The sequence below is a fragment of the Lepisosteus platostomus genome, chromosome 17 (genome assembly GCF_059453375.1).
Source record: "Lepisosteus platostomus isolate fLepPlt1 chromosome 17, fLepPlt1.hap1, whole genome shotgun sequence".
Classification (NCBI taxonomy): Eukaryota; Metazoa; Chordata; class Actinopteri; order Semionotiformes; family Lepisosteidae; genus Lepisosteus; species Lepisosteus platostomus.
The window spans coordinates 24,658,573-24,676,116 of NC_142627.1; the positions used below are offsets into that span (position 1 = coordinate 24,658,573).

Here is a 17,544-nt window from a genome sequence, read left to right on the forward strand (position 1 = left end):
ATCTGTGTAGTAAAAACACAGTACTCACGCTTTGGCAAAATATTTCTTAAGATTTCTTATTCTTAGAATGCCCATACCATACCCTGAAAATATGAACTGTTTATTCAATAAAACAAACCATTATCCCAGGTTGTTGATACCGGTAATTTGATTAACATGAGTACACTGTTTCTTCAGTCAGTAAATTGCAACTAGATTCAAATTGTGATATCCTCATATATTACTGTTATACTTTATTGTATATTTATTTTCCCTTTTGTTCCTTTTAACTGTATGATTCTTCTGTATTAAATGTTTAGCTTTTCAGAAACACTAGGGTCATGTTAAGGTCATAGTTTCTATATATGACACCGTACTTGTTACTTGTTACAAACCTTTCCTTTTTGATTGTATTAGGCGTAGCCTGTAATCGTCTTGTTGACTGCTTTGTAGTGTTTTTTTCTTGGCTGCTAAAATTGAAATGGCCTAAAAAGATGACTCTCAAAGTCAGTCACTATGGTACTTAGGCCTGTGTCTCAGTGTGAAATAACTTGGACAGCACTGCATTATGAAGTCAGCTGTAGCCATATGGAATGTGATGAAAATGGTCCAGCAGGCTTTGTGGGAGGCCTGCCAACACACTCTCACCACAGAGATCTTCATTGTCACCTTCGCTTCACAGAGATAAAAGCTGAAGAGCGAGCGAGCTAGTGGTTTCAGTGCTGATTGTGGAGAGTAACCTCAGACCCTAAGGGAGCATGTAAAAATAGTGTGCTGGAGGTGCTAGATGACAGTTTGCTAATCTGGAACCTTTCATCCCTGTCTCAGTTTCATTATTAATGGCACTGCTGTGCGCTCTGTGTTAGTCTAAGGATCTGTCTCTTAATTTTAATACAGAGCCCTGGGAACTCAATTACCCTTCGCGTTCATTTGGGCTGATTAACTAGTGGCCTTCCGGAGGGAGACATCGACCCTGGCCGTATATAACATAGGAAGCATGCAGAGAGATTCGCCGACAGAAAGCACAGTTGTCTCCGAAATACGTTTTCACTTATTTTATTTAACTCAAAAGTCAATTAGCTTCTGCTCTGAGCTAAAATAAATGCTCCTTCAGTACAGACGGTCAACAGAGTGTGTAACCCCCGCACCTCCAGAACACATTATTTAAACCTCCAAATTAGCATTCCCCAACTGTTTCCCCCACCTCCCACCAACAATTTCTATCATTGTCATTACTTGCTATTGAATTTGAGCACACAAACATGAAAAAGAGTCATGGGCTTCACAGCATTTTGTGCCAACTTTAAGTTACTCAGGTATTATTTACAGTGAAACAAATCCAGTCGCAGAAGCTCCCAAAATAGTATTTTTTAATAAGTGTCCTTGTTGTGAGTAGCCTCTGCATCACAAACAACACCAGATTTTTATAAACAGATTATAAACATTATTATTGATGTTGTTGTTAATATTATTAGAAATCCATAAAATTGCAAGCAAGGTGTGCAAGGTATGGTACACACTAGACAGGACGCCAGTCCATCGCAGGGCACACACAAACACAGGCACACACATTCAGATGAGGGCCGGTTTTCCCAGAATCGAATCATTTTACCAGTATGTCTTTGGGCTGTCAGAGGAAACACCTATGGAAAACCCACGTAAACACAGTGAGAACATACAAACTCCACACATACAGCACCCCAGGAATTGAACCCAGGGCCCCAAAACCACGAGGCAGCAATGCTGACCACTGCTTGTGATTAACACTGGCGAATCTCAGGCCCTTTTTAATGTCAGACATAAATCAGATGGTTATGTACTGTAACGCTGAACCAAGGAGGAGAAAATATTCTCTCTCAGCTATCACCATCACTATCATCATCTCATCAATTTCCCTACGGGATTAATAAAGTATTATCTATCACAAACCTCTTTCACAAGATGTGTTTTATTGTTAGTCAGTAAATAAAGACGTGTGAAGAAGACAGAGGTGTATTTAAATTAAGCACAATAATGTACTATATGTAGATTCGGTTGTGTTGAATAGTTTTAGATTTCAGATTAAAGATTCCTTCATGATAGAATCCTAGCTGATGTCTGCTTGTGTCACTCCTGCAGAAATAGCACTGTCAAAAACTTGTCAAAAAATGTCATAATTTTTATCCTCTGTATGTTTTTCGTTACTGTAGTTATATGTTCCCGAATCATTGGAAAATGACTTCCACCTACCAATTTTAACTTGATTCTTTTCCTGTGGTCTTTGATACCTTACTTGATAGACACAGAATATATTACTGTTAAGAGCTATTGTTAACTGGTAGAGGTAGACTCAGATGTCTGTAACTAGATATTATATTAATTTGATTTGTCTCTTAATTTAATAATGGTTAAATTCTGCATTTATTGAAACATACGCATCTTAAATATACATATCTCATAATATATATATATAAGCTTTAAAACTAAATAAAGATTTAATTTGTAAGGACAGAAGTAGATTAATAGTTATATTTGATTACAATATTTATGAAGCCTGGGAAAGTGGTGACTTTTGGAAAAATTTACACAATCTTTCAGCAAAAAAGATTTTGTGTGATGTCATAGCTGTCAATGAAAAAAAAATTAAATACCCATAGATCTAAATATCATTGTGCAGAATCACACTTTATTTATGTATGAATATTTTTCTATGCTTGTTGTTTTTAAATATACATTATTTTTTTTGACAAAATTGTAGCATTTAAATTTAAATTAAATCTTCATCCATTTTGATCATTAGTGTGACGACTAAGGTGTGCAGTACTTCTCTGTCAATTAGGACTCAGAATCTACAGTGCTTTTATTTGTTTAAGTTATTTGATTAAACAGGACTTTCTCACAGCAATAAATCTTTCGATATGTGCTGGTAACTTCATGGTCCATTAGGTCACTAAAGAAATTACTGCGGGTTACTTCAGTCAGGAAATTTGAAATACAGCCTACCATCAAATATCTTTTAAATTTATTATTTTTTTCACCTGACCTGATGAGCCAAATCAAACCCTTGGTGGTGATTTAATAGAGCAATCAACTGCATGTCAAAACTGATTGATGTTTCCCTTCAGGAGCCTGACAAGCGAATCTGTCCCGACTGGTTTAGACAAATATTTCCCGTGAAGAGCTTGTCGCTAAGTGAAGCCACTAGGAGATCAGTCCAACCATTACTTGTTTCCTTTGTCCTTGAATTGAGGCAGTCTGCCACACACCTTCAGACTCATTGTAAACGCACTGTTCTTGCTTCATGCCTAGTACATTCAAAAAGACTTGTGTCTGATCAAGTGTGAAGCATATTTGCTGATTTTCAATCATTTCCTCTGCAATGCCCTGGAAAGGTACCAAAGGTGATTCAAAAGTGATTTAAACTTATCCCTTTGGAGTTATACAATTCCTGGCCTTTTGTAAAGTAGGGGGGAACCACAGTTAAAACATACAATAATATGGTCATTGTCAAGGAAGGAATCATGGATGCTTCACATATATATTAGATATCTGTGAGGGTCATTTAAGTTAGCAAGTCTGGCCCACAGCAGAAAGTGACAGGCGATTGATTCACTGTAGTTCCGTAAAGCACTTTATTTCTAAAGTTATATTATTGCAAGAATGATACCATGATCTTGGCGAGCTGCCGAAAGAGAAAGCAATGCGATGACAAGGTGGGCGACAACAGCAGTATTACAAAGCCCTGGTGCTTCTGAGCTTCAGTAGCTGCTCCAGTGCTGGGAGCAGGAGCTCTTTCTTGGAGAATAAGAACGTGTTAGCACACTGACGTTTAGCACGCTCACACTTGGCAACACAGCTAATCAATCTCCAGTGACAGCCCTTTCATTTCAGTCTTGGCACATACAGAAGTCCTCTCGAATATTGATACAAATAATGGTGAAAGTAAAAAGTATTTTCAGCCTTTCAAATGTTAGAACTAACTGTGCCCAGATCTTCACTCTCTCGTACTTCTCTTCAAACTTGGTTTCAGATTGTTTTCTTTCACAGCTGTTTGCAGTTACTGTATTTAGTACAGTAGCTACTTTATTGCAGTGTTTCACACGGCAGTTACTTTGATTAACTGTGATTAACTGAGTTTGAGTTACTTTGATTAACTGAAAGCAGAAGGGTCTCCAGCCTAGTGTGATGTGTCATTCGAGCCTCTTCTGGGCTGTGATGTACTGCAGGTCGCTGCATGAACGTGCAAACCCTCTTTAAGTCTTTATTATGGCTCTGACCCATGATGTACAAGCTGCCGATCGTCAAAATACCATCTTTGGAGTAACTAGTGCTCCTAACATACTTAGAACAGCAGTGTGGATTTTGTGAGAAACTGTCATTCTTTAAAGAAATATTTACGTGTTATGATATTTATGCTTGCATTTTGTACAAAGGCAAACTTTTAAGGATTTATAAAATACATTTATTCGGTAGGGTCTAAATGAACTGTAGAAAACTCTGCAAATAAATAATTCACATTGTTTTGAGGACAGTATAAAGACAAAAACCTATTAAAAAACAAAGTCTGCTTTTATTATTATGGTAATTTTGTGGTCATTGTAGACTCCTCATTGAATGAAATTCAGATGTTGAGATTCCTTGTTGAAGCTTCACCAATTTAAATTCTACCCATTCCTAAATCAACAAGCAAACTACTGAATAGTTAGAATTCAGATTAGAATCAAATTAGATTTTTTTTAAATGTTGATTTTTGGACATTTCAGGGACTGGAGTCAAGCATGTGATTTTCAGACTACACTGCAACAGGCTCTTCTGCGTCTCTCACATAAAATCCTATATTAATGTAAGGTAGCAGTAGAGTTTATTGTTATATGCACACCTTAAAGAAATTCCTCTTCAATGCCTCTGGGGTCTAACAACTTCACGTTTTTCATTTGGGTATACATTGTCTTTTATTCCCTAATACTGGAATGTGATATCTTTCAACTTTCTTGTATGGTTTTCTGGAAATTTGAATTTATTCACAAAATGTATGTTAGCCGTACAGATTTGGTTTGGCTCTGCAAATACTTCTCAAATATGTCTCTTAATTTTTTTTATTGTTTGAATCATCAAAGAAGAAAAAAATAATTAAACTTTGGCTTCAACTGAATAATGAAACTTCTGCATTTGAAAATATTTTTTATCCTGTTTGCCAGTGTCTGACAATCTAAGTTTTGCTGTTTTACTACACTGTATCCTGACACATTTAATCCCCAGTGCTGACCGATCTGTTGACTTAGGCTGTGAGTTACAAATGTGTGAGCTGGAGACTTTGAATAAAAAAAGTCTTGGAATGAGAGTATGGAAGAAAATAAACATATTAAACTGCAGAGATGCTCTGTTGATTTTAGACAGATATTTGTATGTATTAGTAAAATACCAATTTACAGTTCTGTTTAACATTCTTATTGAAGGACAGACAAGAGCAAACAACATGCATCAATCTTATCAAAAAACCATCAGCTTGGAGCCTATCCCAGAAGCACAGGCAACAGGGTAGGTTGCCAGTTACATCACAGGGCACACACAAATGCACACAGGGACAGTTGCGATATACCAATTAACCTAGCCAGCATGTCTTTGGAAACAGAAAGATCTGGAACACCTGGAGAAAACCTGGCTCAGCAGGCACAGAGATCCAAACTGAAGGCACCCCAGTCCGGAAATGAACACAGGACTCAAGAGTTGTGAGACAATAATTCAAGCTACCCCTCCACTGTGTCTCCCAGCAAATAACATTTTTCAGATGACGTAGTTAGGCAACATGAAGAGGCATAGTACATATGGTGTTCATTTATCCATCCATAGTCCACAACTCATAAATAAAATGTCTTCATCTACACATTCACTGGTTGAACAGCATTACGAACTTCTGAGCATATTCTTGATGTAACTACTGTACCTCATAATGATTAAGAAATACCTTTTAGGGGCTGCATAGTGGTGGAGTGGTAGGCATTCTGCATCACAGCACTTGTGCCCTGGGTTCAGTTCATGGGGTGCTCTCTGTTGGAGTTTGTACTGGATGTTCTTCCTTTGTTTGGTGGGTTTCCACTGGGTGCTGTAGTTTCTTCCCACAATCCAAAGACTGGTAGGTTAATGGATTTCTTAGAAGACTGATGCTAGTGCGAGTGTGCTTGTCGGCGTGTGCCCTGTGGTGGACTGGCATCCTGTCCAGCCTGTGTCCTGCCATTTGCCAGTTGCTTGCCAGGATAGACTCCAGCCTGACCCCGCAACCCTGTACTGGATAAAGCAGATTGGAAAATGGACTGATGGATGGAAATACCATTTAGTATGCTCAATGTTAGACTGAAGAGTAAAGTATCCAAGTCCAAGTGGACAAAACAACTTTCTTAAAAAAATTAAAAAGAAGTAAAGCGGCCTTTTGGGGGTTCTTTGTGCTTCCAGGGTACAGGGTCATGACACCGTTGGAGCTGTGGCCCTGGACTGCAGGGGGAATGTGGCTTGTGCAACATCAACTGGAGGGATCCGAAACAAAATGGTGGGAAGAGTTGGAGATTCTCCCATAATTGGTAAGAAAAGGTAGAACTCTGGGTTCACAAAACATGTTTTAATGAGCTGCAATATTTCTTTTCAACGAAGACATTTTAACACCATACCAGGTGGGAAAAAAAGCTATCTGGCTATTGTGATTCTTTTTCCGACATTCATTAAAGGATGTATTTTTTCTTAAAATTGGTAAGAAAAAAGAAATCTATTTTTTTTCCTCTGCGTCAATGTGGTTTGTTAGAATTCCTGCTGGTAATTAAAATCTCAGGCACTTCTGATGGTCTGCTACCCACAGAGGCAAACCGAGCACTCTTTCACTGAAATGTTGCGAGAAACGTCTGCTCAAGCCAATTTCATTTCATGTTTGACCTACTCTGGTTGACTCAAGCTAACCAACTGTGATTGTACATGCTGGATGTCACAAGTGCACAGTGCCTTAAGCAAAGAATGATGAAAACATTAAAGCATTGAGGGCTTTTGAAGACTTTCGGCATGATAAACCAAACTTATAGACTTCATGTGAATGCTGATAGCTGGCAAGTAGATTATATTATACAAATGGTTCCTGATCTGTTATGGCATATGATAAAGCATATGATTTTGCAGGTACGGGCTTTATCATCATTTCCAAGTACATTTACCCAACCTTTTTCTAATCTTTACTTAAATATTAACTCTCTTTTTGAGGGATATGCACAGACAGGGAATTGGAAAGAACACAGAATTTAGCTTAAAGGTAGGGTCACATTATCCACAAATATGTCAGTTTTTTTATCTACTATGACTTCAAGCTTGCTCTGCCAGTTTGGAAAAGCCCAGTTATGTATTTTTACGTCACATATAAAACAGGGTTTTATAGGGTCATTACAGGGTTTAAAGGTCATTATCACACATTATAAAGAAAGCTCTACATTCTTGATTAGTAAGCAATGATCAAGACATCTCATTTTGTTGAAACAATACTTTGGAGAAACTGCATTTATTTTAATGTTTTGATATTACAGTTAAAGGTTTAACTTTTAATAGTACTGCTTAGTTGGAAAAATGAAACTTTGTAAGAAATTGGATTTATTTTAATGTTTTCTCCACAGGCTCTGGTGGGTACGCTGACAATTTCAGTGGTGCAGTATCTTGTACTGGGCATGGAGAATCCATTATGAAAGTAACTCTTGCAAGGCTTATTCTCTTTCATATGGAACAAGGCAAGTATAGTTTTTAGGGGTTGTAATTTTTTATGATATACAAACGTGTTTAATTACACTCACTGGGCAAAATATCAGAAACCCTCAGTGAAATAGACTCTCTCAGTCAGCTATCAGGAAAAGAACAGTTGGATTGAGGAGAATGACTGCCATCCCCCCCCACCATCCCTGTCCAGGACAGTTGCCGTTCTAAATGCTATCAACATTTGGTAGAACACGCAGTGTAACACATCAGAACCTCAGACTGTCCTCATGACCGCAGCTGAAGTCAATTCTGCTAGAAGCATGGGACAGCATCGGCTGCAAGCATCTCACAGTCTTGTGGAATAGAAGTCATACACCGTTGAAACTGTGTGCAGATTCTCAACATTTTATTTCATGGGGGTTCCTAATATTCTGTCCATATACTGTACATGATTAAAGTCACACAGTCTGAATAAAACATACCATGACGCATTACAATTTCTGCTGCCTAGCACAGAAGTGAGAATTTAAAGTTAATATTTACTGATGCACAAAGTAATTAATAAAGTGGGCCCATGAAGGGGACCCATGAAGTACTGCGGCTGATATGGGAAATATTGATCATTCTTATTGCACAGTACTGCTATAGCAGCTGCCTGATTCAGTTTCACAAGTTCTTTGATAAACACTCAGAGGGGTGCCATTGATAGAGGGAATGGTGAATGTTGGTTTGATTTTGAATTGTACTTATCAATAACTTAAATATTATTTGTTAGAATGAATAAATATGGGCAATGTAAAGTATTGTGCATTATGCTTTACCTTATAATTTATAGACATCGTATTGCATCTCTCAGTTTTTGCCATTGGAGTTCTTTGGCTGCTGCTGGGGTTTAACGTGATGTTACTTCTGTGTTCTGGGGATTATACTAGTTATACCAGAACTGAACTTTACTAACATTACCGGTTTCCCAATACGTGCTAGTAACCAGGATTACACAGAAGACATGGGCAAGGCCATCTGCTCAGTGACTCCAGTTTTCAGTTGAAGCAGAAAATTGTAGTTACATACCAATACACACAGAACTTTTTCCCTTAAAGAGGGACATACAGTAAAATTAGATGGAGACCTGTGTGGAAGATGCCAAAACAAGGAAATCACATGAAGTGAGTGCCCTGTCCAGGAAGACCAGCATAGTGTAACAGAAGTAGTGGCCACCATAACTCTTGCTCTCATTTTCAGAGTTGAGGAAGTAAAACACTGCACTTGAGTTCCAGCACTGAACACAAAAAACCTTTCACCCAAACCATTAACGTGGGCCTTTAAGAACTGAAATCTAACATGTATATTTAAGGTGTGAAGAGACCTTGAGATTATTTAGGAAAAACAGATGTTTTATGTAAAGGAAAATGTATTTCCTTTGCTGCCTTCTTGCAGTGTCCCATTGAGGGGAAATGGAGTAGCCATAACTTCCTTAGTCTGCGTAATGCTACAGAAACCACGTCACTGCCTACTTAGGTTAGTCCATCTTTAAAGGGACAAGTCAGGGTAGCATTGGGCTTTAAGAGGTTTACAATAATTACATATATAAAACTTGTAAATAGTACTTTGTGAGTTTAATTTGTAGTTATTGCAAATAATTTTTCATTTTCAAGTTTGAGCCTCCTCATTACAGTACATCTCCTTCACACTGTGCCAGGGAAGCAGAAAAGCAAACCATGTGATTCACTCAGCTGGGTTTCATTCTTGACCATAGAGGACATTTTATCCGGCATTCTAAATTAGCATTGGAATTGCCTTTATATTTTTAAAAGACCCCCCAATTCATTACAATTGGTGTCATTGTGGGATATATCATCATCAATATTTACCAGACAAGCAACACTAATTTATAATATTACATTTACCTTTATTGATACTATAAGTGATAGCAGGGTGGGTGCTTGCACAAAAGGTGAATTTGAAAAATCACCCTGGAGCCAGAGAATACCCTTTTCTGCTCAGAGCTGAAAGCCTTTGTTTAAAAATAGCTGTACCCTGAGTTGATGACTAATGGACTCATATGCTAGGGGCTTTTGAGAAGAATTCAAATGCAAAACACAATCACTTTGGAGTGATAGACAATGAACATCATGATGACAGACAGATAGTGAATATTACACTGTGAGCTTGTTTAGATTTAATCCAGTTGGGAAAAGCAAAAACAGATTAACAAGATATTTAGAAGGGTTTAATCCATTTATTTCAAGCTCAAGTAGTAGATTGATATGAGGCTGTCTGATGGGTTCCATATTTGGTGCACCTTGACAGCAATCCAACACCGCAATACAAATCACCCAACAAATTGAACACCATGAAATAAAGTGTGATCAAACCCCCAGAGGAACGATTGTTTTTATTATCAATTTCGCAAGATGCAGACTGATGATTTGGGATCATCTTGTCTTGCACAGGGACTAAAAATACATTATGGCTACATAATTGGCCCACTTTATAGATATATTCTGCTGGCACTGGGCCAGCAATTCTGTGTTCTTCATGCAAGTGTGACATGATGGATTGCTGTGTTTTTGCATTATTATTAAATTTAATTATTTTTCTTCACGGAACCAGATGCGAACACTGTCGGGTTTTAAGATTTAATATTGAAAGCCATTTGGAACAAATGTGCTGTCAATTACTGAAATTTCACAATAGGAATACTGAAATGAATAGTTAATGAGGCCTTTTTATTTTCTGTTTTTAATAGCTTCTGTTAATTAAAAGCATTTTATAATTTAAATTGTTAATTAACAGCTTCTATTTTAGAGTAAAAATATCTTTAGGCAAAGTAAGGCTTCAAGAAAAATAAGATAATCTACAAACATAAGTGAGCTAATAAGTGAGCTTTTTCAACTTTTGAAATCTGAAAGTTATTTGTGAATAACATGTTAACTTTCTGTCACAGCTACCTGGTAATTTTGTATGATACAGTTTTGTGTTTTTTTTATCTTGTACTTACAGTCCATGCATATTTGTCTACAATATAGCTTGTAGAGTAAAAAAAAACACTTTCATATACATTCTTTCTAAATACTGTTACAAATTTGGAGGTTACGAAAATAGAAAAAAAATACTGCTATTACTAAATACTAAATTACTAAATACTAAAACAAGAGAGCAAAGCAACAGCAACATGAAAAGGGTGACTTCAAGCTCAGTGCTTACTCTTTTCAGCAGTACTTATTAAGACTTTCATCAGGCTTTGTAAGAATGTATGGCCTCTCCTGCTGTCAAGATGTAATATATAACTTCATATCTTTTCTTACTGCATTGTCTGCACTTCTATTTATTTGACTTCTTCAGACACAAATAGGAATGTTGCTACAGTTTATGAAGAATGTCTAAATCGATGTCCAAACATAACGTGTGACAATGTATTCTTTTAATGCTTGCACACTCTATAAGCCTGCAGAAATGCAAGGAATGTGTTAAATTATGAAAAAAAAATTATACCTTTCATATTCACATATAATAACAGCACCTCACCTGTTATCCTTTGAATACACATAACCTTATTTAAAGGAACATAGAGAGGAAATAAATTAAAACATTATATGACTGAACTTTCTTGCTCTGCATTTTCAATATTTGTCTTCTATTTATTTGATACATGTTTTGTTCTCTTGCACAAAAGTTCTGTTATACAAAATATTGATCTTCCTATGCCCTTACCTCACATTACACTATGGAATATCCTTTTCATTTTAGATTTGACATTCCCATGTGTTTTTAATCCACAGTATATTTATTAGACATAAAAAAAAATTACAATCACAATTACATTGACACAAACTCTACAGTCGCTTCAAAGGGAAGGCATTTGTGTTCTTTCCACACTGGACTGCCTCACACTAGAAAATACGATGGAGAGAGGAGAAAAGGTGGCTATGCTTGAATCAAAGCTCCTAAGGTCTTTATTGCCCTCAGTGATGAAGGAAATCATATCACATCTACTGTAGGCCTATGTCCCTATGCAGTACTTCATTTCCTCTACTCTCCATTACTCACAGCCTGTTCAGTTCCCAGTAGATTGAAGGAACATAAATGGCTCTCAGCATTGATTAAATATTTTTTTCAGTTAAATACAAAATTCACATATATTGTTTGTAAAACCATCACCTGCAAGCTCACAGCACTGAAAGACCTTGAATTAGCTTTTAAACTTTCATAAATTTAGATACTGATGGATCCAGAGGTTTCAAAGTACTGTAGTTCAAAGTGCAGAGGCAAGGAATGGAGTCATGCATACTGTCAGAATAGAATCACAAATAAGGAATTATTAGTTGCATTGATAAACAGCCATTTATATAGCGTATACACTGGTATCAAAAATTATTTATTCATCTAAACTGCAGTGAAGCTATAGGTGAGCCTCAGTAAAGGCAAGGGATTATTTGTGTGTATTTTAATGAAATACCAAATTTGAATCTATCTAGATCATGAAAAACGATGAAGTAACAGCAATGGTTTACAAAAATGATTACATTAACATGCTAAGTGACCAGGATTGTGCAGCACTGCTTTAAGATCAGACAGCTGCTCGAGTGTCTGACCCTTAACAAGAGACGACTGCTTCAGAATTGCTTTTATCACCAGCCTGACAGACTGGGCCTGTGACATATGACTGTTTCAGTGAGCTCCACGGAGGCACTGGGTGGTTTCAAATCAATGGCAAATTCCTCTTGGACCCCTGGCTTTCTCTGCTTTGTGGCATTAACCATTATTAAACCCTGTTTCATTACATTAATTCTTTGTGGCTCTGAGACATCTACTGCCCTTACTGCCTCCATTACTTATTGCAAAATTGCTTTTTGACACGTGAAAAGGACATTAGAAAGGTTACAAAAGACAAGATCATATGAAACCAAGTTTCCTCTTCTGCTTTCAACGAAAAAGAAATCAGTGGGGGTCAAAGGGATCTGTGTAGTGGATGTGAAATGTCTGCAGAGTCTCTCAAAACACTAGTGCCACCATAACAAGTTTACTTCTTATGTGGTAAATCTGCTAAAAGCCATAGTGTCCTCTTTTCACCTTGGCATCCAAGTCACTAATGATCATCTGTCAGTGCTTGCACTTCCTGCCACAAATTAATGATATCCCATTTCCTGTTGCACTGACTACACTGCTTGTTTGTTTTTGTCATCACTGATGGAACACAGTCATCAGGTGAAAGATTGTATATTTTGTGAATTACATAACCTTGGGTCCTCGACAACAGAATGTTAAAAAAAGAATAATAATGACAATATAGCTTTCCTCATTGGAATGGTATCAGAATAACTCCCATTTACAAAAAGGAACAGCTTTTACGGGCTGTTGTTTTTCTTTGCAATTAGCATTCAGCTTTATAGCTGCTTGCAATTTGGAGGACTTGATTTAAAAAGGCAAAATTGCAGATAGTAGACCAATTATAGAATGTGATGCCTGAAAAAATGATGAAAGTACTAAATAAGTGTAAATTATGAAGTTATTTTGAATACTTTGAATACTTGGACACAATCAAGGTATTTTAAACCCACAAAGGTAGTGACAATGTCAATGTGAACCTCTTTAGAATAAATTGTGAAACCAGAGAACACTAGTGGAAGCTACATGGAAGTTCACTTAAACCAAGAATAGGAAACACTCTTTACAGAAAGAGTTGTGGGATTAACACGTCTGGTGAAGTTAACATTAAGAAACAGGTGGTATAATAGACACTTCCTCAATCAGGTTGTCCCTCCCCGCTGAGAAACCCGGAGTTATGTTAACAGGTTATGGAAGCCACCATGAGGTTAACGGCATCTTTAAAAACTTACAGAGCTCTATGGATGAAATGGAAGAAAATGTCCATCAGTCGACAATGTTGTGGTTATCCCATAAAGCTGGCCTGTATGGCAGAATTGAAAACCCATCTCAAATCTCCTACTGACTTTGCAACAAAGGATTTAAGTGGTACTTTTGTAGTCAGACAAGAAAAAATGGAACCTCTGTGTCTGCAATGTAAAGCATTACATCATATGCAAACTCAACACATCACAATCAACAGCATCCCCATTGTCAAGCATATTATATTGTGATCGGTCTACTAAAGACCAAAGCATGGGATGAAAATTCACCTTTCAGCAGGACAATGGATTTTCAACAGATCGGCCAAATCTTAGAGACAAAACATGTTGAATAATTGAAAAATATCAAGTGTTTAGTTGCCGTGACAGACCTAGCTGAGGAAATGACAACCTGCCTGTGAGGACAGGACCCTCAAAAGAGAGTAAAGGAACCATATAACACAGAGGCAGTACTCTTCACTGAACATGTGGTGCATGAGGTTTGGATATAAGCAAGGCTTCAGAGGATCTAGGTCTAGGGTCTGATGGAACAGATTGGGCTCCAACTAGTTTAGGATAACTTTTGTGTCATTGAAAATTCGTAGACAAAATGTACATTTTGGGGGGAATCCTCAGTGACAACTGGGAAAGCTAGGGCTACTCATTCAGGTTGGGCCCTACAGCTCAAATAGTCCAAATGTAAGCTGATCTGTGACTGGAATTTCCCAGGCGGTGCTGTTGTCCTTGGATTGCCAAGCATCAGTGACGCTTGTCACTTGTTGAGTGTCTGTGTGCCTCTAATGGTGTCAGCATTGTCATTTCTCCAGTTCATGCTGATCCCCCTGGCAGAATACCCTGATTATTTGGCCATCTAACCTCACTCATCTCCAGTGATACTTGACCAATGCCATCCTTGAAAAAACATAACCAAGTTGACTGCTTATTTTTGACTACTAGGTTTCAGTGTGTGTCTGGGAGATTCCAAGGTTTCGCCATTCACTCTGACCTTTCACGTGGCTAAACAACACAGAGCTCCTGAAAGCCAGTTCAAAATGAGTTACTCTGCAGGAAACATGAAATATTGATACTGATGAAGAAAGTCTAATACCACAAGCAGATTGTTACTGGGTGAATAACTGTCCATCACAGTCAGCCCTGGTTTCAAACTGGATCTTTGTGAGATGCCTGGAGCAGGGGTTGGCTCTTCTGAGTTTTGAGGGAGGCAGCAGGGTTGCTGTTCAATGAGAAATTGTTGTTAATTCACCAGATATGCTTTGTGTAGTTGATCAGTATGCAGAGCAGTAAAGGCTAATTGTAACTGTATTGTTGCATGACTGGGTGGACATGACACCTCTTCTGACTGCCAATTGCCCATCCTGCACTGATTATTGTTTAAACATGCCTGTTTACAGGACTCTTTTGGGCCTGCAGCAAAAGACTACAAAAGAAAATTTGCAGAGGTTATGCTTCAAAATGTCTTAAGGTTCATTTTCCCCCTTAACAAAACAAACAGATGAATAAATAAACTGGATCACTAGTCATACACTGCAGATAGTTTCTTTGTTTGTAATAATGTTCATTGTATGCCAGCAATCCATATATCCCATTTGTATAATGTAAAAGTTAATAAAGAGATTAGCCATATTGCTGGACAAAACAACCTGAAAAGTGACACAATCTTTCACACACAGATCCATGTGGATCCCCAGTGATCTATTCAATCTACACATACTCAAAGGACTGGTACAGCCATATAGTCTTTTACAATAGAAGGCTAATTTGTTAAATAATAGGCTTCATGTGAGGTACTAGGACTACAATCATCTCAGGATAAACTGGTGAGTCGATGTAAATGTCAGTGCTAAGCCAGGAGATCTTACCTGTTGTGCTTGTACGGAAGCAGTAAGCATAAACAGATGTCAGTCAGAGTATGTATATTGTGTTACAGAAAATAATTAGTCATGATGCAGATGCTTTCATCCACATCAGCTTACAGACACTAGGGAATGAATTCTGCATCAATTACTGTCACAGTCATTTCCAATAAGACATCAGTTCACTGATCTCAACAGGTGATTAAATAACCTGCTCAGGTAACATCCTGAACTTCTGGCTGTGGTTATTGTCAAGATACAGTGCCACAATACAAACAAAAAAATGGGACCTGGGTATCACTAAGAGCATTCTCAAATAAAGCACACCCATAACTAGGCCATTAAAAACCAAGCATATTTCTGATCTTGGCAAAAAAATATTACTGATTAGAAGGAAGCTAAGACCAAACATTAGCAACAAACAGCAACAAAAGTAACAAAACAGACCAACCATACCAATGCCAACACAAGTGCGTGCTAACTATAGGTACATAAAGGCCAAGAGGTCATAATGATAAATAGAACAATAATATCCCAACATATGACTAATCAGAGCATGTTACATAAAAGGAAATAAACCATATTCAGAAAACAAAGAGACACGGTGTAACAATTCTATAAAATAATCAAAACCCTTAAAGAAGATGCCGGAGTCATTTTGCAGTCATCATGATTAAAGAGGTTCTGTAGATACACTCGCATACACTTCTCTACTCTGTTGAACAATTTTAAGATAATACAACTTAATCTATAATAATAATCTATATTATTATAAACAGTATCCTAACACAGTCCCCCCGCCAGTCTGAAAGTTCAAAGGCAGTATGTGGTGCTAGAGATACGGCATCATCAACTGACCTATTCGGGCAGTAAGCAAACTGGAGTGGGTCAAGGGAGTCTGGGATAGAGTGGTTTATATAGGACAGTACGAGGCTTTGCAAGCACTTCATGAGCACTGAAGTGACAGCCACTGGGCGGTAATCGTTCAGACAAGTTACCTTGGTAACTTCTCAGGCACAACTGTGGTTTTCCTGAAGCACTCTGGTATAACTGACAGGGACAGAGGGAGGTTAAAAATGTCTCTGTATGCAGGAGACCTTTCTCTGTCACGTGCTTGGAAGGCTATGCTTTCCACCAAATGTCTTTGTTCATACAGGGCTTCTGATTGGGATATATCCAGATCATCCTGGTAGGAACACATCTTTTCACACAGGTTGATGTAGGACAGGACCACCTCTGTATACTCATTTAGACCAGTGGAAGAATCTTTGAATTGTAGCACCCTCGTGAAGCAGTGATGGGACAGGTAATGGGGCTGGTAATGTCAGCCCCAAGAGCGCATGCTGCGGTAGATGGGAACCTGTCTGGAATAGTTGGGAACTAGCAGGGGCATTGTTAAATCCTGGGACTTGGGGGGAAGGACAGGGGTTTATGTACATGTAATGCGAGTCTTCGTGTCTGACTGTCCCATATTTCCCCATCCTGATGTGTGGTCTCAGGTTCCCACCCCGACTTCTCTGGCCTGTGTTAGTCAGGACCCCCACCTTCGCTCTCAGTTGCAATAGATTTTATTTTTCCTTTTAAGGATAGTGAAATTACACCTCTTTGATTATCAAAAGAACACTTCCTTTACTGCTCGTCATTTCAAAGCAGTTTGCGAGTTTTTGCTCAGCGGCGTCTGACCCGCGCTGCACGATCTCTCCTGCAGGTGGCGCTCTTCAGCTTGTTTGTAAACAGGAAGAAGGAGCAGGAAAGCGTGGTCAGACTTCCCGAAACAGAGCGGTATGCTCCCTTAATGGTTATGTAACAGTGATCCAGTGGGTTATCGCCTCTAGTGGGAACCGAGATGTGTCGAAAGTACTTCGTTAGTACCTTTTTAAGGCTGCAGTGGTGAAAGTCCCCCGCCACGATAGAGACAGCGTCCGGATGCGTGTATTCATATTTACTGATGACGTTGTACACCTCGCAGAGTGCAGACTCAGCATTATCATTCGGGTGAAAGCACCTAGCGGTCATCATAACAACAGCCGCAAATTCCCTCAGTAGGTAAAAAAGGCAAAATCTAAAAGTGAGATATTCCATATGAGCAAGATATGTAGAGAATGTCTACGTCAGTGCACCACAGAAAGTTAATCACGAAACAG

General features: G+C 38.1%; 1 protein-coding gene across 2 annotated transcripts in view; it reads left to right on the top strand.

The window, feature by feature from the left end:
• The window catches only part of LOC148646447 (isoaspartyl peptidase/L-asparaginase), a 46,466-nt gene that overhangs the window by 25,371 nt on the left and 3,551 nt on the right, over positions 1–17,544 (top strand). For both annotated transcript variants that reach the window (XM_088610804.1, XM_088610805.1), the window contains exons 5-6: positions 6,409–6,533; positions 7,602–7,712. In XM_088610804.1, coding sequence (XP_088466930.1) covers positions 6,409–6,533; positions 7,602–7,712 — 236 coding nt within the window. The remainder of the gene's footprint in view (positions 1–6,408; positions 6,534–7,601; positions 7,713–17,544) is intronic.